The sequence below is a fragment of the Maylandia zebra genome, linkage group LG18 (genome assembly GCF_041146795.1).
Source record: "Maylandia zebra isolate NMK-2024a linkage group LG18, Mzebra_GT3a, whole genome shotgun sequence".
In the NCBI taxonomy this organism is placed as follows: Eukaryota; Metazoa; Chordata; class Actinopteri; order Cichliformes; family Cichlidae; genus Maylandia; species Maylandia zebra.
Genome location: NC_135184.1, coordinates 3,971,752 through 3,998,867, shown reverse-complemented (window position 1 = coordinate 3,998,867; position 27,116 = coordinate 3,971,752). Strand labels below are relative to the sequence as shown.

General features: G+C 39.8%; 1 protein-coding gene and 1 long non-coding RNA gene across 2 annotated transcripts; one reads left to right on the top strand and one right to left on the bottom strand.

Annotated features, from left to right (window-relative positions):
* Nucleotides 1-588: 588 nt before the first annotated feature.
* On the top strand, nt 589-27,116 carry marchf11 (membrane-associated ring finger (C3HC4) 11). The gene is made up of 4 exons (XM_004569453.3): nt 589-1,628; nt 11,363-11,518; nt 21,145-21,337; nt 24,120-27,116. The coding sequence occupies exons 1-4, from the start codon at nt 1,251-1,253 to the stop codon at nt 24,440-24,442; spliced, it is 1,050 nt and encodes a 349-aa protein (XP_004569510.1). The 5' UTR covers nt 589-1,250; the 3' UTR covers nt 24,443-27,116.
* LOC105941357 (uncharacterized) lies at nt 16,623-19,152 on the bottom strand. The gene is made up of 3 exons (XR_001167965.2): nt 18,996-19,152; nt 17,509-17,571; nt 16,623-17,370 (listed from the first exon to the last, which is right to left on the bottom strand). It is a non-coding gene; the product is annotated as an uncharacterized LOC105941357 (long non-coding RNA).

Sequence of the window (27,116 nt, the reverse complement as noted above, 5' to 3'; positions counted from 1 at the left end):
TAAGATCAGGCTTCAGCCTCCTAGGAAACTGTAGCTCTGTTTCAGATAGTTTTTTGTGCTCTTGGCTCTGCATGCTGTTATTAAAAGGTTGTATCCTTAAAATTATGACACAGCTCTGCATGTGCAAAGTTTTCTGTTTGGGACAAGCAGCCAATAAGAAAAAAAACGTTGAGCATTAATTAACTTTACCTCATTAAAGCATTAACTCATAAGTTCCCTTTAAATGCTTCTTTTAGATTCATTTTGGATCGGTAAGATTATTAACCACACGTTCCAAGCAGAGGACACCGGAATTCACCATGAACCACCTTTAGAGAACCACAGGCTCAGCCCTCTACGACATTTAATAAGTCTATCATTTACAGGCTGAAGTTCCTCTTTAAGTTTCAGAAAGATTTTAACCACCACCACTGATAATGATGGCATTTGTAACCCAGCAGGTGACCCCTTTAACACAGGGAGGCTGCTGTGGGTCGCCACGTCTCAGCACATAAAATATTCTTTGTGGCAGGCGGGCGGACTGGCCAAGTTGCTGCTGCTGTGAGTATGATGCTTCTCATTTCTTTCTTACTGCTGGCTGTGCTGAAGTAGTGCCTGCCTGGGTCTGGAAACTTATGTCCTCCATCATATTAATGGGATAATAATGTGATTGATTGGTCATCCCCCGGGGGAAATGGTCTTTTCTGCTTCCTGAGAGTGCACGACTCATCAGAGAACTTACAGCTGACTTGAAGTGGATTCGTGCCCAAGAGCCCCTCAGCAGGGTGAATGCTCGAGCACATCAGGCGGCTTCCAGCCCGGGTTGGACCGCTCGGAAGATTGTTTGCGTGCCGCTACTCTGTTGCCATCGGCTTTATCGGTGGGGACTAAAGAGGCGGAGGAGGAAGGGTAGAGGGGGATTTGGGTGCTTCAGGACGGCTGAGTCTCGTTGCGATGCATGGAGGCTGCTTGGAAATGCTCCCCGGGTCTCCGGAGCGCATGAGGCGATTCCAGCCGAGCGACGGTCCGCAGCAGCATCGTGAGCTTCCTGCGGCTCAACTGCAGCTCTGCCAGGCTGTCACGCTGTAGGTTCCGTTACAGGAGGTGCACGGCTCGGTTCGGAAGCCACGGAGCGGAGTTATTTTCGCCGAGAGCGCCGTAATCAAGGAGCCTGAAGGCTGCATCGCGTCCCTGCGTCGCAGTGGTGGTGGATACTGTGTGAGCGTGTCGGGCGGCATCTATGCAATTTATTTTCGACTTTTCATTTTATTATGAGCACAGAGGAGGGAGAGGCGGGTCCCGCGTGTGGGGAGGCGAGTGGAGGTACCACCATACCTCACCGCCACACCTGGGAGGAAAGCGAACCTCACGGCTTCCAAGGACGTCCGCACCCCGACGATGAGGACGAAGCCTTGGGAGGAGAGGAGGGAGAGGGGGCAGAGGGCTGCCGGGAGGGCCGGAGCTGCAGGGACGCGTGTGGGGGTGACACAGAGAAATTCACTGTGGAGAACAACGAGGGGAATTTTTCCAGTGAGGACGGGGCTGTCGGGGGGAGCTCTTGCAAGGCTCAGACAATGCATTCAAACTGCAGCAGCGAAACCTGCATCCCCACTCCCAGCTGCAGGATCTGCTTCCAAGGCGCAGAGCAGGTACATGTGGTTTTTAGCTTACTGATGCCAACCAATGTGTGTCCAAGATTGTGTTACCAAATGTGTTTGTAGTGTTGGCAGATTAACAGCCCCGGTTTTGTGAGTGGTCGAAGTTGAATTAAACTGAAGGTGAGGGCTCGGTCCTCGCAATGCTTGACCCTGATTGGCTGAATGTAGCAACTCTTCTAATTAAAATTAGGTAAACCTGCTGAGTTCATATCCTGCTGGCTGGCCTGGTTGGACGGATTTCAGTAGCGCAGAGAGCCAATCAGAAAGAAACACACACACACACACACACACACACACACACACACACACACACACACACACACACACACACACACACACACACACAGAGAGAGAGAGAGAGAGAGAATCCGAAAGCTTAAAGTGTGTGAGCTTTTTAATTCTCTGAGATGTTACAGGGAAAGGTTTTGTTCAGTAACGCCGGACCTGCTGCTGTCCGTGGTGCTGAAATCACCAAGGGCAGCAATTCCAAAGCTGAGCACAAGTACTTCTTTAGAAGTCCTCAAGAGCCAGTCATATTTTACCATTCATCAACTGACTTACCGGTGGATACAAAAAAAATCATATCGTAATTAATTAAATCCCATAGTTAATTAATGTCAATTTCCATTTAATTTCCATTAAGTTATTACATTCTAATGAATTAACTAATTAATGTATCATAACTCATAAAGTACAGCTGCATTGTGACGTATAAGATTTTATATATTATAATGTATTTGTTAATAATTGTCAGATCTTACTGTGTTTAGTAGTAAAGGATTAATTCCTGATCAGGGCATCAAACACTGCTCTTTATTAAATGTGTGCACTGGATGTCCTCTGGGGCCACTGCAGTGAGACACCTGTTGCAACATAACCATTTTCACTGCCAGCTCCTCATACATATACTTGGAGAAAGCATTTTTCTTTTAACATTTTGACTACATGATATATGTAAAACCGATAAAGCCACCATGGCATTTATTTATCATTTACAAATTTTGTACCCACCAACACAAACTCTTATATAATATTTGCCCTTTGAGGGTGTAATAGATGTATAACTTAACTCCAGTAGCTTTCAGAGCACATTTATACTGCAATGCTATAGTAGATTCAGTGAGCATCAATATCTACTGTTATACTTTTAGTGCAGGTGACAAAATTCAGGCACAGGTAGCCTTAGAAAGGAGTCTTGAGGTCATGAGACTGGTACTGCTGAAGCAGTTGAAGCAGTTTCTAAACACAACCCAGTGTCTTGTTGCAGTTCTTGCTGAAATATAAGGGTCCAAAGTACGAAAAATGGATGATAAAAAGTTCCAGGTTCAGAGGCTAAAGTTCTGTTATTGTATTTTTGTAACAGGAAGGTTAAATGAAAACTGTTCAAAGTGCAGAGAAGATGGTAGATCCCTCCATAAGGACTCAAAGTGTTTAGCATTTTGGATTGTTAGCAGCTAAGTACACCTTTCTGCCACATGTCAATAATCTCTAATTTATCCAAATAACATTTCTATTAATCAGTTTTTGTGTTTAGCTGCTTCCTTTACAAACACACTAAGAAATCAAAGTCTTCATTTCAGAGCAGCTTTCTTGAAGGAGATGCTAGATGCTCCAAAACTATTTACATCCTGTTTGTGTATAAAGTGCCTTTCAAACACTCAAATAAATTAGCAGTGCTTTAAATGGGTTGTAGAAATGCATTAAAACACAATAAACTGAGAAATAAAAGCAGATAAAAGATAAACATGCTGAGCATTATTTTTGTAAGGGTGGAGGCAGCATGTAGATCATGAATGAAGTCCAGTATAATATTACATTACATTTTATTATTGTTTAAGTGAAGCTCCTGTTATAGATGAAACTAAGATTAAACTGGTGAGTCCTTCCACCCGTACACAGAAAACTGCAGCTCCTTCATCGTAACAGAGGGGGATGACAGTGACTGAATCATAGGCCATTAATAATAAATATTTTCCCTGAAGCGATGCATCAGTCTAACTGTCTGCATGTTTTCCTGGAGGTGAATGGACTGATGTGGACCTGCAGGGACAAATGGACATTGTCCTACTGGCTCTGAAACCTGACACTCTGCAGGCCTTTTGGGCTCGTGACAGTGATGGCTGATGAGGGACGATACATCCCTGCTGGAGCTTAAGGGAAGAGGGGAGTAAGGGCAGTAAATGCCTAAGTGAATATCCTGTCTTCTGAACGTGGGCTACAGCCTATTAGCAGAGTTAATCTAATAATGCTGCCCCCGGGTCCAGACTGATATTTGATTTTGATACACGGCCACAGGCTGGGCAAGCTCACCAGTTATCAAGCAAATTGCAAAACAGACATTTAACATTTTAAATATTCATGTCTCGGCAGATAGAGTGAAAATGTGCCGTAAACACCATAAAAATCCTCTTCCAGTCTTTGGATTGATTGGTTTAAGCCATACTCTGACATCTTCCATACCACCTTCCTTTCAGAAACCAGTGCTATTTTGTTCATTCAACAGTCCAGGCTAATGATTGTAGTTTATCTTAATTTTGGAAAGAGGAGCTGAAAAAAAACAACCACAACTTGGGGTCTAATTTTACACATTTTCTGCAGCTTTCGGGCTAATCCACCAGCAGAAGTATTGAACACACTGAGAACTTCTCATTTGTTTGTTTAATAGATCTGCTTGATATTTCACTCAAACAGCAGTTGACAGGTGCTGCTGCTACATGGGATTTTTCTGGAGCTTTAAACCACATGTCATAACAATCGTCAGTGGGTAAAGGGTGCCCCAAAGGGCTGTTAGGTGGACTAAAATTATAGAATTTGATGAGTGTATAGTTTAAAAGAGGACTGCAGAGCGGGAAACAAGAGCCAATCAGGGTTGGCCTATGATATATAAACACAATTATCAAACCAAAGTAGTGGAAAACTAGATAAAATCTTAAAGGGAGTTATAGCTGTTGTATTGCAAATTACTGAAATTCTTTACCTTTGGTCTACTCACTAAAGTTTTCTGGAGATTTTTCCTCCATTGCTTATTCCTCAGTCTAAAGATCGGGTGTTCCTGTGAAAAGCTCCAGAGCAAATAAAGCTTTAGGCCTTGAGCAGTTTTATATCTTTTATTATGGCAGTTCTTTCACAAGCTCTAGATTCATTTACTGCCTTTTTAAAGAAACTTTGTTGCATTGTTTACTCTTTAACAATCATCAGACTGTTTACTTGAGCTCCCCAGAACAACTGAATAAAAAGCCCTCGATTTTCCATTTATTTTAAATGTTACATTTGCATTTGCCTGTCTGCACAACAAGTGTATACGCAGGCCTTGAGGTGGCATCGTCAGTGACATGAACTTGTTTATTTGGAGCTTTCATCTGCACTGTAAACACCATTTGATTATGAAAGTGTTTCTTAAAAGCCGCACTAAAAAGCTATAAGAGTGCCATGAATGACATGAGAACATTGCTGTTTTTCTTATCATGGTTTAAATAACGATTTTCTAATGTGAAGCATATTGTGTTCATTCCCAACTCCAAAAGTGTATTCTTGGAATGTACTAGAGTGGCTTTTTATTTGTTTTATACTGGGTCTCACTCAGACAATCAAAGCAGTGCTATAGATTACCTTCATTAGGCATATCTGCTCTCACTGACATCAGCAAAGGTGAAAAAACGGTGTTTAGAGCTTTTGTTTTGAGCTTCTGACTTTGGGGGGTGTATTTGCACTGATGTGCTTACTTCCTTATTCAAACTTTTGGACATTTTTTTTTTTTAATATTAGCACCCACCATTGTAACAGTATGAATATGGCAGAGAGTAAGAAAAAAAATAGCCCCCTTCAAGGTTTACTCTAAATGTTTAGCTACTAACACAAGGTCCAGCTACATAAGAAATACATTGTCTAACGCAGAGCTTGCAATATGGTTGAAGGGTTAGAGTGAAAATTTGCAATGAAGTTGGATTTTGTTGTTTGTTTGTTTTTTTGACAAATTAATCATAACTCGAGGACCATTTAATAGCAAGACTATACCACACAGACATGATTAGGAGCGGCCATGATAGCAAAAATATCTTCACTCATCAGGTAAATCCACTCATCCAGCTAAAAACGTGTTTATTCCCCAAGCTTATATGTATCAAAGCTTTAATCATATAATCCAATGTCTCTTAAGAAAAATCTTCCTGTTTCTCGGTTCAGAGCAGAATTACAAGATCTACATCTGTAATGAGGTCTTTCACACCAAAGCTAAGATGCTTTAAAAAAGCCTCAGACAGAGAGGATTCAAAGAGGCTCTGATTAAAAAAGCCTCATGTTTTTTTAAACATATCTCGAGCTGAATACCTTATCATTACAAATCTAAAGAAGGAGAACAAGGAATTGTTTATGCCACGCAGTATTTACTGGCATTTGAGGCTGTGAAGAGTATAATCAAAGAAGCCTGGCATTATTTGTGAAACAGATCTAGTTTTTAACAATTGTTTTTCTCAGCCCACTTAAACGCGCTGTAAGGGCCCTCTCAGCTGAGCAGACCTTCCCCTGCATCACCCTGACATTTCCTCATCTGGAAATTACCCAGGTGCTCATTGCCAACTATTATAACTCATTTAACCACCAACTCATTGGAAAAAAATACAACATTAAGCAAGTTTTACATTGTATACACACCTCAGTGTGGATTAATACACACTAGTTTGTACAGTTGAACACAGCAGCACTATCACAGACATCTAGTGCTGTGGATGTACACTTAGACAAAGTGCAACACTTCCTCTTTCAGATATGTGGGTATTGAGGCAATAAAACATCCACCCAGAGTGGGAGATATAAACTCTTTGCTCCTAAAACTTGAACTCTGCTGTATATACACACTGAGCACTTCAGCCCCTAAAGGCCTTAATGATGACTTTGACATTAAATCGTTTTTTGTGATTGAACACCCCGCGCTGCTGTGTGGGCTTTATTTTTCATATAGTTTCATTTGTGACTGCTCAATTTTTCTCTCGCTGTTATCCTCCCCATGGTAATAATAATAGACAGAGGTGCACACAGAAGCAAAATATACGAGTCCTTTATGGATTACCGATTATGCGGAGCATTTTATTTAAAATCTCATATACAATTTATTGTTATTTATCCTGGAAAGTCAGACTCTTGAGATGTTGTTGGTGTCCAGGTCAAAATAGGTAGCTCTGTCAGCTCAGTTACATTCAATTATAATACACACACAAAAATAAACAAACAGCAGTGCACACAAATGTGTGCAACAAAGAGATATCACAAAATGATAAACTTCAAAACTAAGAAAATGTGAAATATGAGAATAAGTGAACCTAGCTCAGGTCCAACAGGGGAAGCAGTAAGTCTGCAGAAGCAGCTTCCAGGTCATTTAAAATGATCTTGAATCCGCTAAGCTAAACCAGCTCCCCGAGATTTAATTGATTTTGCAGCTGGTAGTCAGCAGGCTAAGCAAGATGTTGATGCATTATTACATTATTTTATAAATTATTATAGATTATTTTTATATGCTTATATTGATTGCTGACACTAAGTAACTCTTTCTTTGCATTTTCTGTGTAAGTTTTGTACTCACACAGCAAGTAAAACTCAACACTGTAATCAATATGCTTTTATTTTCAAATTTTGTCACACTCCATTTCCAGTGAATCAGTTTTCATGGTCAGTGGTAATAGTTTGTTGAAATGGACTGCTATTTGATAAAGTCAAAATATGAGACGTGATTTTTAAACTTGATCATATACTTCCAAATCTGCTCTGGGGTAAGTGTGAGCTTGTCAGTTCCTCTTATCAATACTGTCATGATTCTCATTTTTTGTGCGTTGTAAAACAATGAAGTGTAAGTTTATTGTGCACCAGTGAAATTTTATTTCTGAATGCAAAACAAACACAAATTTAACCAGTATCAGATCCCAGTACTGATATTTTCCTGCTTGTTTACTTCCTCTCTCTGTGTCTGCAGACAGAAAATTTGTATTGCAATTTTTATCATACAATAAAAATGCTTTAAAGCTTGACTCTCATCAGGATATTTGACAGTGCAAAAGGATGGGCCAAAACAGATAAATATCAACCACTGACACCCAGGCCGTTTTCCTTCCCTCAACATAAAACAGTGCCGTTTTGTCAAAGCTGCTAGTGTGCACTACAAAGTGTCCTTGGGCGTTGTGGTTATGGCATTGGTGAAATAGGGCTGTCAGTCCCAACTCATCATTTATCAATGTGAACGAGGCTATTTTAACACAAAGCAACATTTGGTCCGGAACCCAACCATCTAGTTTTTGATCCTTGACCCAAAATGAAAATGAAAGTATAAAGGGGAAATTATTCAGAAAGTGGAAACAAAAGAAAAACACAAAGATCACTACTGCTACACAACTTCAAACTCAGCATAACATAAAGGTGTTAATTCTAGAGAGCGATGGGGTGGTTAATGCCAGCCTCCAACAAATGCTGCCAAATGATTTAAAAAACCTAATAATGCATTTAATCTGCATATAGACATTTTAACATCTTATTAATTCAGTTGTGCTACTGTTCTGCAGAACAAAGAGGACGGGAGCACCTCAAGGTTACTTTTTCATGTTTAAACTACATGAATAGGTGGCTTGATGAAAGATTTTAATTGTACTTTTCTATGAAAATACTATTAAGTGAAGGTTAATTTCAGTTGGTGGAAAAATAATCCCGAACAGCAGCTGGCTGATCAACTCGCCCAACATAATTTTTTTACTGGTGCCAAACCAGTGGTTATGTCAGACCCTGCAATATTGTTATTGCCGGTGCATTAAGGCACAGTGTGGACTGCTGTGACACTGGCATGCCCCGAGATTAGAACACAGGTGAATTGATTGCTTATCAATATGCCATTATTAGTCACCAAGCCCAGTATCGGTTGACCCAGACACCCATATTCATGACCATGGAGCTTTTCATAAACTGAGTCCCTTTTTCTGCTCTATTTCTTCAGTCAGTTCAGATTCACTAATATGTGAGTTGTTGATAAATTGCAACACTGATGCTGAACACCTGTGCAAGTTTCCCACAGAGAAACTTGATCAGGAATTAATAAGGAAGAAGGGAATGATAAGGAAAATCAATAAAATGTTATCAATGCTCATCATTAACGATCGTCTCTTTATAGATGTTTCTTTAATGTTCAGCTGGAAAAGAAATACACAAATAGTTTACATTATTTTCTGACCTTGTGTACTTCTCAATGGAACGACCTTGTGTTACTAAAATAAGTGCACTGTTTTCAGAGAGCCCCTTTAGAGAATTCTCTGACTTATTCAAATTATCCTTGAAGTTGGCTTTATCAATCTCTGCTTCAGTGCATAGCTGACCTGCATCAGTTCATTCAAGCGAAAGCCTCCGAGGTCCTTTTAAACCCACAAGGTTAATATGACATGATGAAAAATGAGCTCTCTGACCACTGACCTTAATATACTATTAATATGCCACTCACAGCCCAGCCAGCAGGTCAAAGCTGCAGTAATGGCTGCTTGAGGAATGCCTAGAGGAAGAAAAAAGAAAAGAACCCATCGGAACAAATAGATGCGGCTGTAATGATTAATGTCAGGCTGCATCCCACCGTTAATATCCGTAAGTGTTGTAGCTTTGAGAAATGGTCATTGATCTGAGCGATGCTGGTAAGGGCCTCTGGTGAACAAGCCGTGTGTTTTCTTTGATGTATGACATGTTGGGATAAAAGGCCAAACTGAGGCCTGAAAACAAGAATTTTTGGATGATAGGAAAGATGACACATGGACCATGAAATGGATAGAAGATTAATATTGGATAGACAGCTCCAATATTAAACCGAAAGCAGATAGTTTCTCTCCGTTCCTGAAAAGAGTCTGAAGTTTAATTTATCACTGGTACTACAGAGAGTAGCCAAAACGATAAGAACACCAGACAAGATATGAATGTCAAGCAAGTATAGCTCCAGGTTTTGTTTGCTGCTTTTGCATTACCATATGCAGGGTTTGCAGAGTGATTGTGAAACACAAGTTCATATCGTGAACCTTGTACAAAGAAGGAGAGAAAAGTGCTCTATCAGTTTCATTATCTGCAACCACAGACTAATGGATAAAGTCACTTTGTATATGAACATAGCTTCCAGGTTTGAATACTAAAACCCGTTTGCCTTAAGGGAAGACTCCATGGGCTATACAACTTTTATCCAGATGAATAAAAGTCTATCAAACAATAGCTCTTTGGCTGCGATCTCAGTAAACATTTTCCTGTTGCGTTATTGGCTCAGTCATCGTTTTTGAATCATATAAATGAAACATAATGGTATATTTTTTAGTAAAAATAAATTATGGTCATTACTCGAATCAGAAAGGAAGATTTTCCAGGGTTTGCTGAAAAGGCACAAGTTGTTAGCTAATGAGCATGCCGTCATTGGTGCAGCCAACGATCCAATCATCAATCATTGCCAACTTTTGGATGACATCAGATACACTGATCTTTTGGACTGTCTTTGAAATCTCTCAGTGGTCAGTGAGTCCTTGGGATGTCAGTGGAACAGATATGACTTGTTTTTGCAATCACAGGAGTTGACCCCTGCTGGTGAGTAATTAGATTTGTGTTAGATTTCAGGTCGGATGCAGAAGCATGTTCAAATTTGGGGCTTTTTACCTGTTGCTAGGCAGTCAGTAGGCTGTGGGCCTCTTGCCTCAACCTCAAATAGGCAACATCATTAGGGAATGATGTTATGCCATCATGTGGCATCTCTTACCAGTGATGTCACAGAATGATATTTCAGAGATTGAAAATGTTTCATTACTCATGATAACTAACCAAGAAAATTAAAGGTGATGTCACACAACTACAAAGAAGAGGTGTATTAGAGTTTATGCACTGATCCTCACATTTGTTTTTGCTGATGCTAACATGCTTAAAGATGCCGTGCAATAACAGATATCTAAGCAGAGGTTTGAGGATGTAAAGTCCTAATAAACAGGACGAAATCACAAAAATTGTGTGTGCCTGGTGCACCAGTGAGTACTGCACAAGTAATGAGAAAGGTCTCAAAGTTTTATCATACTTTATAGCTTGGTAGGATGAAACTTTGGATATAGCATTTAAAGTCAATGCTCCAGCAAAAACTGTAGTATTTTAGCACAGGTATCAGCAGTTGCTCCTAGAATTTGCACTCGGTCTAAGCTGCTTTAGACTGAAATGCCTACAAATGGTATTTAAGTTTAATCAGACCTTTAACTTCTTCAGACTCTTCCCCATTTACCTTGGAGACGGGTGATAAAACTCAAAAAAGTGACAAAGGACCCCAAGCTGCCCATGGCATGGAAGTGACAGTAAATAAACAGTTGCTCTTGGAACTTGCACTTGCTTTTTCTTTCACTGTGAGTATTATTGATGAACAATTGAGGCTAGACTAATCAGAAATCATCTCTGCATCAGTCGTCATGAAGATAGTCTAGCTATTTAGTAGTTAGTTTCAAGCTACAGCTGGATAAGCTAAACTATCTCCTTGACATGATTGGAATGATTTTTAATCCATCCTCAATCATTTAACATATAAACCAGTGGTGTCAAACATAAGGTCCAGGGACCTTGCGTGTTGTGCGTGGCCCTCGATGTAAAATGAATTTGACAGCTCTGGTCTAAACTGTATTTGTGTATTTGTGTCAGTTTGTCCCCTCCCTTAAAATTTATCTCTGTTTACGTTTGACCTTTGCCCTCTCTCTGGTCTCCAGGGGGACTTGTTGAACCCATGCAGGTGTGACGGCTCAGTGCGGTATACCCACCAGCAGTGCCTGCTGAAGTGGATCAGCGAACGGGGCTGCTGGACCTGCGAGCTGTGCTGCTACCGTTTCCAGGTGATCGCCATCAATCTGAAGAGACCATGGCAGGTATAATACTGCTGAAAGGCAGAGTATTTACCCTCTGCTGAAGGTTGCCTCACTTTCAGACTTAACTGTTCTCTCTTTATTATGATAGCAGTAACAACTTTTAAAATAACTCAATAGAGAAATGCATAATTAAAGCCATGAAAGGTCCAACCATGGATTATTTAACAAACAGATTAAATTGAGTTATTTTTCTAGGCTTTTGTTTGGTTTTGTTGTTTAGTGTCTTTAAAACTTTTAAATTTAACACACACAACCCAAAAGGGGTTTAAGGGGCTTTTAGGAAAGGCACTAACTGTTTGTGAGTCAGTTACTTGTTATGAAAAATAATACAAAGTCCTCCAAATGGAATGACAAAATAGATTTGTTTGCCTTTTCTAAACTTCTACCTCTATGATTAAGGTTTGGGTAGATTTGTGCAACTAAAACTGCTTAGTTAAGGTTCAGGAAAAGTGGCAGTCATTATATACAATGGAGATATGGAAGATGTTAGCTGACCACATAAATAAATAATTACACTCTGACTGTTTAAATTTTGTGTTGTGACATTTTAAATAAATTTGATATGTATTTGTGAAAGGGCTGTTCAGTGGGGCAGTGCTTAGGACTTGCTTACAGCAAGCCTGGGTTTAAACCTGCTGGAGGGTGTGGCGTTTGCATGTTCTCCCTGTGCCTGTGTGGCTTCTCTCCAAGTAGTTTCTTCCCTCAGTCCAAAGACATACATGTTAATTGGTTATTCTTTTTTTGGCCTGAGGTGTGAATATAAGTATAAATGGTTGTCTGTTTCTCTGTGTTTGCCCTGCCAACTTTTCCATGGTACCCTGCTCTGTGCTTAGTGTAGGCTGGGATAAGCTAGTAGCGTAGGAGAGCAGAGTGCTGTTTCATTATGTGAATTTTCCTTTTTTTCATTCTTGGTCAAGTACTTCCAATTATTTTGGTTTTCCTGAATTCATTTTTTTTTTATCAGACCACTTGCGTACACTGCTCAAAACAACAAACAAAAACAAAACAATCTTGTCTGATCTGGTCAGTTAAGGGTTGTTAATCAGTTTCAGCTGCTTTGATGTTAAATTAAAAACAGGGGCAACAATGACACAACCGCCAAAGCAAGACTGGTTTAATAGGTGGAGGCCACTGACGCTTTGTCCCTCCTCATCTTTTCTGATGGTTTCACTAGTTTTAGCATTTGGCTAGGTCAGTGTCACTACTTAATAGCTTGCTCAAAGGGGAATCATATGATTTTGGGGGTTTTCTCTGTTTTCTTTATATTATTGGTGAGGAAAGGTCTCAAACGCCAGTCCTTGAGGTCCAGTGTCCTGAAATTTTTCCATGTGTCCCTGTTGCCACCTCAGCATGCATTCAAGTTCTATAGTCTTGCTAATAACCTACAAATCGTCTTCAGGTGTGTTGCAGCAAGGACATATGGAAAAGTTTCAGGACAGCGGCCCTTGAGGACTTGAGTTCGAGACCCCTGTAGAGTCTTCGCCTTACAATTTAAAGTGCCTTGAGTCAACTGGCAATGCCTGGGCCCTGTAGAGGTTGCACAGGTAGGCATTTGTGAATGCCAGTTGAATACTAGAGTTGGTAAATCCCTGTGCTTTTTACAGATGAAAGCAGGTTCAGTGTGAGCATATGTGACAGACATAAAAAGGATCTGGAGAAGCCATGGACAGTGTTATGCTCAAACAGCAACCTGACTGCCATGAAAACCTTAGACCCACTGTCAGACCTCATGCGGGTGCAGTGAGTCCTGGGTTCTTTCTGTTGTTCGACAATGCCCGGCCTCATGTTAATAAAACTGTTAGGTTAGGGTAAGAAAAAGAACATGATACGGGTCAAAATACAAAGGTTGTTGGTTTTTCTAAACTCCATATTCTTTCCCCTGGAGACTCTTGACAACATATGTGCTGCATGCACAAAGTATACTTCCTTATGAGTTTCAAAGTCATTCTTAACGTCTTGTTAAAAACATATGGCCAAATCCTATTCATGAACTGAACAAATAGAATATCTCACATTGGTTTTTCATGGTTTTCTGTGGCAGAGGTAAAAACCACATAAAAGGTGGTTTCTGGTTTATTTTAACTGTCTAATAAGGTCATTCCACTTCACTACTTTCTAAATGAGATTCTTCAGTCTTCATACTTGCAAACTGTGTGGAAAGGACAGAGTACATCAAAAAACAGATGTTTCAGGGTCATTTCGATGACTGTTATTTTTAATATACAATTTTGAGCTAAAAGATCCTGTCATGTTTTTTTTTCTTTTTACCCCATTAATGTTGAAAACAGCAGCTGTTTTGGAGACCTTCAGCAGTCCTTTGCTGCTCTGCATGATTATACCAAACAGTCACATTATGGAGTAACTGATGATTTTTTTGGTAACTGCCAATTCAGTGCACATGGATATGATTGAAAAAGCGAGTGCTCTTTTTTCCAAAACAAAATGCTCTCTGAGATTTGTAGTTTTAAGAGGCTAAAAATGACACATGCCACCAAACTGCAGCCATTTGTTTCCTGTCTGCCTTTTTTTAACTGCTTTTTACTACCGTCGAGGTTACAATTTGCCCCCACTAAGCATGCTCTCTAAATTATTATAGGGGCATTAACTAGAAATTGTTTTTACAGTCACTGATGTTATCGACCCATCAGTTGGATTTATGCTCAGAAATATTCACAGCTTCTCAGTTGGAGTAAAAACAGCCTCACGGAGCCAAACTGGTAAAAAGCCATTTCACTGGCAAGCTGACAACAGATAAACCCACCTGCGTCTGTTAGAGCTGCTCTTGTAAAATGTTGGCTTAAAGTCATACTCAGAACCCAAATGTGGAAGTGCACTTATCCTATGATGATGATGATGCACACTTTTCTCCGTACTGACGTTTAAATAAGCGCCTCTAATTGCAGTTCAGTGACTCATTGTGCACAGAAAGTAGAAATAAGTGGATGAATCTTGACCTTTTTCAAAGTAGGATTTAACCCTTCAGATGCAGAGTTGTTTTGCAAAAACTTTAGATTATAAACTAGACGGATTTTTTTTAGCAGCAGTTACACAGCTTCAACCACAATGACACATCAGATCCATAGCTGGAAATACACAATGCTGCAGTCAGGGCTGAAATAACAGAGAAGGTCAATGCAAACATATAATGTCGGTATTCTTAAACCAAGAAATATAAAAGAACTGGAGTACCTGTTACAGCAAAAAGGCATTTGGTTTGAAGGTGTACCCTGGGTTTGATCTGGTGTAATCTGTCTCGGGCCTGCCATGATTAAGCAGTTAAAAAGTTGGATGGAGGGTTTAAATATGACAATGATGTAGTCGCTGAAGTCAATAATAAGTAATGCAGCCTCACCAGACAGACGCACATAATTAACATTTCTAGCTTTAGTTGAATCTCAGTATCCACTTGAAATAGTAGCCCTCAAAAAGATTTACTCCGGTTACATTGCTAGAAATTTGAAAGACTTGAGCACTAGTGATGGCTGTAATAAGCAGTTGCTTTACCACTTTAGTTCTTAGACTGAAACATGTCAGCATATATTTGATGAGCTGACATTAAAATGTCAAAATTTACAGCAGAACTGAACACAGCACGGTCCAAAAATGCTTTTGATTTTCCCTTTTATAGAAACATCCATCCATCCATTCGCTTCCGCTTATCCTTTTCAGGGTCACGGGGGGTGCTGGAGCCTATCCCAGCTGTCATAGGGCTAGAGGCGGGGTACACCCTGGACAGGTCGCCAGTCTGTCACAGGGCTAACACAGAGACAGACAACCATTTGCGCTCACATTCACTTCCGTATTAACACCTATGGGCAATTTGGATTAATCAGTTAACCTATCCCCACAAGCTGCATGTCTTTGGACGGTGGGAGGAAGCCGGAGTACCCGGACGGAACCCACGCAAACACGGGGAGAACATGCAAACTCCACACAGAAAGACCCCGGCCTGATGGTGGAATTGAACTCAGGACCTTCGTGCTGTGCCACAACAGTGCTTTTTAAATAAAAACAGTACAAGGATATTTTTTTAAATAACCCATTTAGAGTTTGGTCTATAGTTGAAATGTGGCTGTTTTGATTGACAGATGTGCTGCTGATATGGGCGGCTGTAGCCCATTGATATCTCGTAGGCTTAATCTCTGCTTATTTGAGTCGCTGAATTGAACCTCTGAACTGTGTTTCTGTTTTGTATTTTCAGTGTCACTGTCTGATAAATAGCATATCTTGCTGCGTGGTACAGACTATAGAAGAAGTTAATTCTCTGTGTGGATGCAACTTGCTAACCAAGATTGCTAGCTTTAAGAGAAAGTTTAGCACTCAATAATAAAGAGAACCTATAGGTTTCAGAGTAGAAGTTGTTAAGAGAAAGCTTGGTTAACAAACGGATGGTGTGACATTAGAGAAAAGATGTGTAGTTGTACACACGGGTGTTCACAGACAAGGACTACAGCTTTCTTGGCTGCTGCCTCAAAGCACATTGTGCGCTGTCTGTCTTGCGTGCTGCACAATATCGTTTATTATTTAGTATCTACTGTTATCTACTGCTAGCTCGTTTATTGTGATGGTGCTGTATTTATTATTTTGCTCTTTTTTTGTTTGCTTTCTCTTCAGTTTTTTTTCTCCATACAGGTGATCCAGGTGTTTTGTTTGTTTTTCTTTCTTTCTTCCCCCCTTCTCACCGTCTCTTCTCCCCTCTGGTTTTCTTTCTCTCCCTCTCTTTCTTTCATTCTTTCTCCCTGTCCTATCCCCCAGTCATGTCTGTCCCGTTTGTAGCAACCGAAAATAAAATAAATGCATAATTATAACCAAGGTCAATCAAATGGACCAATATGGCAAGGCCATGATGATCCACTTGGTAAAATAAATCCGCTTGGCATCTTTCTTGGCCTTAAGACAACAATTCTGATGGCTAAAGATCCAAACGGGACACAAAAAAAAAAAAAAAAAAGAGAAAAGATGTGTAACCAGTATCCAGTGACAGCTGTGATCTTTCTGAATTATAGAAATCTATAACTGAGATATTTTTGCCTCTATTGCTCTTTTTTTTTTGCTCAGCTAAACTTAAAGAAAATGTCTCTTCTCTTAAAGTAATCAAGTACAGAATTTTTTATTGATGAAAACAGAGACAGCGATGGCTGCTTTTGGTAGCTTGAGATGGATGCAGCGTTGAGTATGAACCTGCTGTGTGTTTCTGGTGCCACTTCACGTCACTGCTGTCATTTTGGAGCATCAGGATTCCTGCAGTCGTTCTTTCTTTCAAAAGCCCGAACAGACAGAGACTCCTGAGGCTTAAAATATCTGCATTCTGGATCGTTTCTCTCACTGAAGAACATTCAGGCCTTTTCATATCTGTTCGCTCCAGATGGGAGTTGAGTCACTGGCAGACTGAACAAACACACAGCTGAGGCTCAGCAGAGCTTTAGTTTCTGTCCACAAAGTCCGCCTTAAGTCTTTTCTTCTGAAATGAGCATCGTGCAGCTTCAGTCATCTGCTCGTTGTCAACAATCTTCTGTTTCCAAGTATTTTTATTCAAAAGTTTATTCTGTACTTTCTGGTATCTCCCTCTCCATTCTCCTATTTTCTGTTTTCTTATTGTTATTGATTGAGCTCCATAGTTTTTCCCTCCTTTTGTCCTCCTTTTTTACTTTCTTCATGGCCTCCTTCCACTGCTTCTTGGCCATCCTCATCTCCTTTTTGGAGACTTTGTCATTCTTGTAGCATGTTTTCAGGGTAGTCTTGAACTGTTTGGTCATTTCTTTGTATTGTCGTCTGTCAGAGTTCCTCGTCCTGTTTTGGTTAATGTGTTTATCCAGCCATGTGTAGGTCCTTCTAGTTAGGTTGGCTATAGCCTGTTGGACAGAGGAGATGACAGGCTCTTTCACTCAGGTTTTTGTTTACATATGTATACAAAATATATATATAAATATATAACTTAGCAGAAGTTGCATCACATTAATTACATTTTGTGCCTCTTGTGTTTTCCTTACTTTTCGTATCCTGCTCAGGAGTTTACTCCAGCTCAGTGACAGTCTTTTCATCCTACTTTGTGTCTTCAAAGAAACATAAATAACAAATCACAAATACTACCAAGAATGTTGCTACAAAGATGACTGCCTAACAACATCTACTGCAGTTTTTAACTTATTTTAAATCTTCTTACATCATTTTTTTCACTATACTCCCACAAGGACACTTAAAGAAAACCTTTACCACCAAATTACATGTATTCAGTTTAGATTTAAACTCCTTATTATACTATATTTAGATTTTAAATTCATATTTTTTATCTTTACTGAGCAACATTGGTTTTCATGTTTTGGTGTCTGTAATTATCTGTAATTGTATCTGTACAATATCAAGACAGTAGTTTCCCAACCTTTGGGATAAATAAAATCAGGCTTATTTTATTTCTCTGATAATATTTTTTAAGTTTTTACTCAAGCAAGATTTTTTAAACGCAGGAATTTTGCTTTTTACAGAGTAACTTTACAGAGTATTTTATTCTTGTATTATGTGTTGCCTCTCTGTGCCGTTCTGGACCACCCCCAGCCCTCCTTCTACTGTTAAATGGCTCTGTGGAAGTCACTTTTACATTTGCTTTAGTGCACCACCTTTATTCTCGTGTTTTAAAACTGCAACCCTTCAAACTTCACTTTAGTTTTCCATTAGCACACACAATCGGTGTACAATATTGGAATGTTAAACATCCATGAATTTTTTCGGAGTCCTTTGCAACGAGATTTAGTCATGTCCATTATGCAGGTGCAATGAATGGAGTTAAAAACGTTATATTTTTCTTGAATGAGACAAGCTAAAGTCACCTGACTACACACCTTATTTGTATGCAAATATGTTTTAATTAACAGGAATGTGGCACCATGTAAAAAAAAAAATTTAAAAAAAGCAGGTTTATTTTGGTGCAGTTTTATTTTCTACTAAGCAAAGCACTGACTTTAGGGTGAATAAAGAGGCCCATTTTTATTTTGATACATAGATTTTTATATTAGCAGGACTGTGGCACACGTGTGTAGGCTATGTGAGCTTAAAACTGTGAAATCAGTCTAATGCTTAGTTTCCGAGATTGGACCAGATTGCGCATGCACAGGGTGCAGTCCTAAAGTCCCAAGTTATGTAAAAATGCCCTCTGAGATCAAACCCCAGTGCATTATTACCATACTGACAATGCATGAACACCAAGCTATTTTCAAGCGTGCAGCCTATTTGAAAGCAGTTAAAATTTGAAAAGATGCAAAATGACCAATTTAAAGTAGCGCAGTACAGTGCGACACTGATGCATTCTGTTATGCATGTTTGAATCTGATGCATAATGATGCATATTTAAGGTCACTTTTAGCAGGTCTGTCTTGTGAGCCTCCCCACATCACTGCACTGATATCATTCGAAGCTGCTTTGTTATACTTAATAAAAGTAGTTATATGCAGCAAGTTAGTGAGTGGAGTGTTTGAGTGTTTACCATCTCGGTGGAGGGTTTTCTGCGCGCTTCTCTCGCTTCCTTTCAGGCTTTTCTTAACTGATAGTTGTATAATAAAAGGAAGGCTAAGAAAAAACTCTGTGTACAACAACCAGACAACTTAAAATCTTTCGAGGTGTTTTCGCGGCTCCGTTTTGTGGCTTCTCGTTTCGAACAGAACATGACGTCACGTTTTTCTGCTGTATGAAAATATTCTATTTCTTTGTTAGGCATCATTTAAAATCACACGAGGCTGTATAAACTAACATAAACTGCTGTGTTGTTTTCAAATCGTTGTTGGTGAACTGTTCACAGCTACTGCTGCACATAGTGTTGTCTAAAATAAAAGCACAATTTAGGGGGATAATGGTTTCTCATTGTGTTTTTTGGTCCTCACAGGGTGGTTTTGTGCAATTCCGCCTCTGTTATCGCCAAATAAAACGAGTGTAGTAATTATCCCTGCGCTCAGTGGCGGACTGTGGGGAGTATTCTGGTGGTATGAATAGTTGTATTGACCCGCAATAATATAGAAACCGGATATGAGCTGAAAGAACTGCCAGAGTTCACCAATCACATAGTGGATAATCTCTCTGCCTCGCAGCAGTGTCCACAGGGTTCATGCCTGCTGGCCTCATGCTTATGTATAAATAAACTTTAGACGCGTTTCTTGGCGAAATGGACGGTCAGAAGACTGAGAGGGGGGATAAAACAAGGTGATCCTTAACACAGATACAACTAAATGTATTCTAAGACAGCGGTCCCCAACCCCCGGGCCTCGGACCGGTACCGGTCCGTGAGTCGTTTGGTACCGGGCCGCGAGAGTTGAGGCTCAGGTGTGAAATGTAGGGTTTTCAGGCTTTTTATCGGTTTTCAGCGTTATTTTGTTAGCGTTTTTATAGTTTACTCTGTTTTCCTGGGTCTTTTCGCGTGTGTTATGAATACATTTTCTTTTTTTCGGTACCGGTACTAGTTTTATTTTGTTGTATTTATCCGCGACACCTTAAAGGCCGGTCCATGAAAATATTGTCGGGCATAAACCGGTCTGTGGCGCAAAAAAGATTGGAGACCGCTGTTCTAAGAGACCAAGTCATTGAAGCCAACACACACACACACACACTTCGCTTCAGCGCATCTCAACCTGCAGTGAAATGTGTATGATTAGTGTATTCCTATTGATTCTTTTGTTTTTACAGAGTGCTCATCACCATAACATACCTTGAAAACTCAGCTTTCAGTGAGGCCACTGTGTTATTTCCATTTTTTAAAGAAAAGGAAAAGAAAAAATCACCTTCCTCCCAGACATGATAGTGGGCACAATTATGTCTAGTACCTGTTACCAGGATTATTTAAATGAGGTGACAAAAAAACAGATGTGTTCTGCTTACATCCAGACTGTTTATGCTTCGCTGTATGGTAGATATAGAAAACAATGTCTTTTAGGGAACGGTAAGAGGTGGACAAAACCATTGTAAGACATTTAAGGGTCAAGTCAAGTCATTTTGCCCAAACTAAAAAAAAAATAATAATAATTAAAAATTATTTTAGCACAATTAACAACTTATTATATTGTTTAATATTATTTAGATATACACTGTACTAGTTTGTTGTAGTGTAGACAGATGAGTGAGAAGAACTCGCTTCACTACAGTTTACTGGTTGAGCTCCAGTCCCACCCTCACACTGAACTTTGAGCAGTGACCAAGAGATTAATATCATCGAGAGGTGGGACAGGGAGGGCTGGGCTTCTCTGATTAGGCTGCTGCTTTCTGAAAATGGACGGATTGATTGACAGATGCATGGAATGAACAGATGGATGGATATAATTATATATTCAATAATGCATTAATAAGTCCAGCATTGTTTTTAATCATAAAAATGGGACTCGGACTGCCTTGTCACACTGACATGATACTGTGGAAAGGCCCTCCTTTATTTATGTATTTGATTAACACAGGTCGGGCATCCGAATTTTGTGGTGCTGCAGATTGATCCGACATGGAGCAAAAATACTGTTTTGATTAGGTTGTCATGACAAAAGAATTTCCCACGGGATAAATAAAGATCTTACTTTATCTTAACTCTTGCTAAAATATAAACAAAGTCTTTAAAGTCAAAGTGTGTATTTAATGTATTGCCTCTGTTCTTTGTGCAGTGGCAGTCCATCACCATTACCCTGGTGGAGAAGGTGCAGATCATTGCGGTGTTCCTGGGCTCTCTCTTCCTTGTAGCCAGCATCTCCTGGCTGCTCTGGTCGGCGCTCAGCCCTCAGGCCACCTGGCAGCGTCGCGATGTCCTCTTCCAGATCTGCTACGGCATGTATGGCTTCATGGACCTGGTCTGTGTAGGTGAGAATGGGCATGCGGCTGCACACCAAACACCTGTGCTTTGTTGATGTGGCTGACTCTCTGTCGTGGCAATGTGTAACTTTTAGGAAATTCCCTGAAACTCAGACGTGGATGTATCTGACTTTTTGACAAAGGCATGACACCACAAGGCAACAATTCTAGTTTCAAGCAGAGCATTTGATCTCAAATGTACTTGTATAACAAAAATTCCTAAACATAGGCCTAAATTTCAGTGCTTAAAATCAGTGTCTTTATAAACTCATTCCTCAGATATGCTCTTAAACGTGTTTAGCTGTTCTGAGGACAGAGTGAGGGGGTGGTTGGCTGAGGGCAACAGAGCTAGAAAGTACAGTCAGTACTCAGTGCTCAGGTCTCCTCTCACCTCTGCAAAGCTGGACGATCACAACGTGAAGTGAGTGTGGAAAGTCTGAGAAATAATTCCCCCTATGAGTCAGAGCTGTTGGGTTTTTGTTATCCAACCATCCAATATACACGTTGGACAGACCATAAATCCTTCCTAAGACTCCAAGATCCACTTTACACTTCACGGACAGTGTATGATCTCGGGCAAAAAAATACTGCATTGTGCTTTGAGGTTATCGACTAAAGTATGAACAGCCTTGGAACCACAGTTTAGTGATCAGTTCAGTATTTTAGCAAATATTTCTTTGCCATCTTAAAGATTTTCTGTCAAATAGGATTATAAATAATATTTTTCTCAACATCTAAATTGGTTGAAAAGTAATTCCTAAAATAGGATATAATATGAAATTTCCCCTTGTGGGACTAATAAAGGTATATCAAAATAGGATATGATACATGCACATCTACACCAGAAAATGGGACAGGTGCTGTGCTGAAATATGAGTCAATACGTGGGAAAAGAAAAATAACAGCTTGCACACTGCAGATCTCTAGTTTGCTTATTTATTGCATCGTGGTACCAAAACTTTAATAATTTTTCATGTACTGAAAAGTAATTACAAAATGAAAAGTTGTGCAGGGACTTGGTGTCTGTCTTTCTTGGACTTCTTTAGTACAAATAAAGTTTTTATTCAATAATTATTTTATATTAGCATTTCATAAACAAAAACAAAATGAAAGAAATAAAACATTTAGGCTTGTGAGAAGAGGAAGACATGAAAGCCATTTAATCGCTAAGAGATTCAAAATGACAGTGTCTTTCTGCGGAGACCATGAGTCACTGTACTGAATGAGTGTCAGTACGTATACATGAGCGCAGGTCTGATAATATGATTGTAAAATTGGTCACTGTGGTGTGTGTCATGGACAATCGGTGGTTGGCAGAGAAGTCCAACAATAGAAGACCGTTTAGGTTCAGATCAGGCAGGCTGCTGAAGTTTCCCAGTAGCTTAATGGAGTCATCCAAGAGCCTTCTTCAGTTACCAGTTCAGTCCAGTTGTCTCCTTTTTTCAAGCCCTTAAGACTACGGTGATCTGGATGACAGAGAACTAACACAGACACATGAACGGGTTGTTTAAATGATCATTCTTGGTCTGTTGTACGTTGAAACTGTGTCATCATGTGTTTATATACGATGCAGTTTTTTGCCATCATACTTGTGTCAGTTTTGACTGGTGAGATAATGTCGATGCTCCGCCCTTGTTTGCAGGACATAAATGACTGTAAATGATCTTTTTAGCAGTCGGTGCTACAAATTAGTTTCACAAATATGAAAGGTTTCTAAGATTAGCAGTCTAAAAGTTCATCTCTCAGAATAATGCTGGACCTCTTTATAATTTATGGTGCCAAGAAAATAATGCACTCCTGTGTTTTTGATTCATTCACAGTCAGTTTCATGCTATCTCATAATAGTACTGAGCATATCCAAGGGAGTATTTCTCTTCAGTCTTTTGTTGTAGCCATGTTAGCAGACTGAACCTTTCCAACACTGATTTCTTGACAACCGCTCTCTGTTGTCAAGAAATGTCACAGCCACCTTAGGTTGGGTTACACAATAAATCACTAGAAAAAACAACAACATAAAATACCACCTTCTGAGCAGACAGTACAAACACTAAAAAGGTTTTTATGTATTTTTCCAATTTAGGGAGGCAGGGTATCCCTAAATTTGTCACTCATCTACCACTCCACTGGGGTTTTTTGTCAGTGGAGCATACAGAAAATCCATTTCCCTTCAGATTTCCTCTAACATGCATATAAAAAGCCACGTTCAGCCTTTAAAATCAACAAAGGCTTTGGTGTTACTCTAGATCCACACACAAAAAATAAAACAGCTTTCTCAGCAAATAGTTTATAGATGTTGTTGGAAGAGAAGGAGAGAAGGGCAACTTTAAAGTGAGGAAAGATGAAATATGTAAGAGGAAACAAAAAGACAAAATACTTGCAAAATATTTTATATCTGTCTGTGCAGGTTAACAGTCATCCAGGTCGTGGTAGTTCTATGTGCTCAAGTTGAAGGCAACTGGACTACTTTTTAAGTTGGTGAAGACATTTAAGAATTCGCACCTTGGCTCACGTGACCATAATGGCTCACATGATTACCAGGTAGATCGACAGCACTCAGGACAGTCAGCAAGGCACCAACACCACTACAGTTTGAATATGTGGGACTTCCCATCAGCTGCTAGAGCTTTCAGATGAGAGGTGAAATGTCTTCAACTACTTGGAAAAGAAATCGAGTTGCCTTCAATTCAAGCACTTAGAAAACCTTACAGTAAAGATTTCCTGAAAGTTGGTCATGACAAACTGCCTAAAATCAAAATTCCTATAAATGTGTCAATTGCTGTCATCATAACAGGCTTGATCATCCACGAGGGGGCAGCAGTGTACAACGTGTTTCTGCGCTGGCGAGCAGTGAACCTCCACTGGGATGTTCAAAGCTATGACAAGACCAAGGACATGGAGGACACAAGCACTGGTCACTCTTCGCTGGCCCCCAGGACACTTTGGTTGCCTTTGGCCACTTTTGGGCCCAGCGGCCCCTTACACCCGACCCAGCTGGGATCACATCCATGGACTTGCCTGTGTTTGGCACCCTTTTGCCACAGAATGGTAGCCCGAAACAACCTCAGCCAGGACAGTGATTCGGGAGAGGTTGTCATTCGTGTAACATCGGTATAAACTCCAAGCAGTATTTGTGGAGAGACGAAGCATCTGATGGGTTACATCTGGGAGTTACAGTCTGAGCTGTGCTGCAAAGTTGTTTTGTTGCAGATTTTTTTCCGTAACTTAATACTTTTAATTATTTGAACTGTGTGTGCTGTCTGGGGCTGGTCCTCAAACCAATCTAATACCTTCAGTAACTCACATTTTTGTGTTGGTGCCTTTGTTTTTACTCTGAGATATAACACTGTTTATTTTGTGACAGAGACATGAGCCACCCTCACATAAATCTTTTTTTTTTGTGGTTTTCCTTTTAAACTGTTGTGTGGCACTCATGTCATGTGGAATTGAAGGAAGTGATGGGATTATCCAGATTACAAATCTAAGGCACAACATCAGACATGGTGTAGGATCACAGGGTTGCCTGTTCAAGGTTGAGGAATACTGTACACAGCCAATATCCTCTCTCTCTCTCGCTCTCATATATCTCTGCTCTAATGTGGCATAGAGACAGTATGGTGTCATAGTCTCAAGCCACCCTTAATTTCATTAGGTTTTGTTAGGAAAATGTGAAATAAGTGTAGCGATTTATTCAAATAAGTGCAAACATAGATGGAAATACAGGATATAAGGCAAAAAAAACCCAAAAACAAAACATATTTTCTACAATTCTAACAAGCTTGAAAGTCAATAATTGGTTTGACATTTCTTTTTCAACACAGCCAGAACTTTCTTAGACAAGCTTACTTACCTCTTGTAATTTCTTTAAGGAGCATTCAGCAGTAGTTCTCCAGACTTCTGGAAAAGCCATTCAAAGTTCTTCTTTGGATGTTGGCTGTCTTTTTGTTCCATTTACTCTGATGATTCAACGTTGCTTCAATAATGTTGAAGTCAAGGCTCTGGGGAGGTCAGTCCATGACTGACAGTGTTGGCAGTGTGTCTGAAAATGATCAGAAGCTTTGTGGATGGCATTCATGGTGAATTAAAATCTGATGGTAGACTTCTATACATTTAGAAAACATCCCCCAAGAACACCGGCTGAAATTCAGCCCCAAATTATGACAGAGCCTCCACCATGATTTCCAGACGGCTATAGACGCCCTTGTAAATATTGAATGATTTGAAACAAACATTTTACATTTAAAACTCAAAAAGAACTGATGCCACTGACTTCCAGTCCAGTTCTTGTGTAATTTTCATTCCTCAGCCTTTCCTCCCTGTTTTTGGCTTTCAGATACTGTTCGTCTGCTGTATATAGATTTTTTTCTGCAACTTATTCTTTTGTCCTCCATTTTTCTCAGTTTTCTCAAATTTCTTCAAAATTTGAGGAAAAATTGCTGAGATAGACCAAATTATCAACTAATAGGCGTTGATCAGACTGAAGACAAAGTGAATTTTATGAACTTTTTTCGAGAAGCAAGTCTTCCAATATGGGAGCCATATGGGCATCACCCTCTCTTTATTTCTTTTTCTTCTTCTTGGGTCGGCTATTTTTGGACACACTGTCAGCTGCTGAAAATCAGTGTTACAATTTACTGTTATTACGAATTATTCAAAAGTGTTATATTGTTAATGCATCATTGCAGGACTGCTAACACAAAAGTGTTCTAGGTTCAGAGCTGTACTTAGGAATGATGTATAGCTTTTAATTTTAAGCAGGGTCTCTGAGCTTTGTAACTATACAACCAGATGTCCTGCTTTATGTTTTATGCCGATAAAAGGATTTGACAGACAGGGATGCAGGAATTATGACACATTTCATATGAGCACAAAAACCTGATGTCAAAATGATATTGAAAAAAATGATCCAGCAAACATTTAATGCTGGTTAAGGATGTGATTCTTGCTTTGGGTATAAGAGGTCCAAATCCTGGATGAGCCCCCATGATGTTACTCTCAGTCCTAGAAGAATCATGGGTGTAGCATAAAAAGTGAAAAGAAGCATTTTTCACCAATCTAAAGGACTGAAGAGTGCCACGGCAGAATTGCACTCCAGAAAGAAGAGATTTATTTATCTATTAATGTAGACAATATCAGGGTGTGCACGAGGCCAAAGAAAAAGAAAAATGCTTCCCACACCTATGCTTCCTGGAGGGAATGTCCAAGATAATGTCCATAGAAATGGCTTTCTATGCTTATCGATTCTTAGGAGGAAGGAGGAGAGAGGTCAGCCTAATAGGTCTCTAATTTAAAGGAGCTACCATCAGTCTCCCATCCAATCACCAGGTGCCACATAGAACTCAACATAATGGGTAAGCAGAAATGGTTGGACCCAGGGATGAAGGGGCAGACACCCAATGTACATAAACACAATTTAAATTATGACATGGGGCCATAACGTGACCCCCCCAATCCCCCTTTTTTAGATTTCATTGTCATTCATAACATTTCCAGTGCTGGTATAAGCTGGCAAAGTGACATCTGTTCAGCATGGCAGTGTTTGCCTCAAAGGACTGATCCTCAGATGGTTTGTGCCAGTATAAATATAGCTATTGGAAATTGTGTTTTTCCCTGTCTGTAAACCATTCTTTTGAGCTTCCATGAGCCCTGTGATGTTTGGGCCATGGGCTAATCTGTTCTTGACCTACGAGTCATTTACTTTTTTTGGTGCCTTAGGAGGCTGGGTGTCGACGTTGCAATGCGCAGCACAGAAATGACTTGAATGTGACTTTTGCTGTTGGCTGTATTTCTA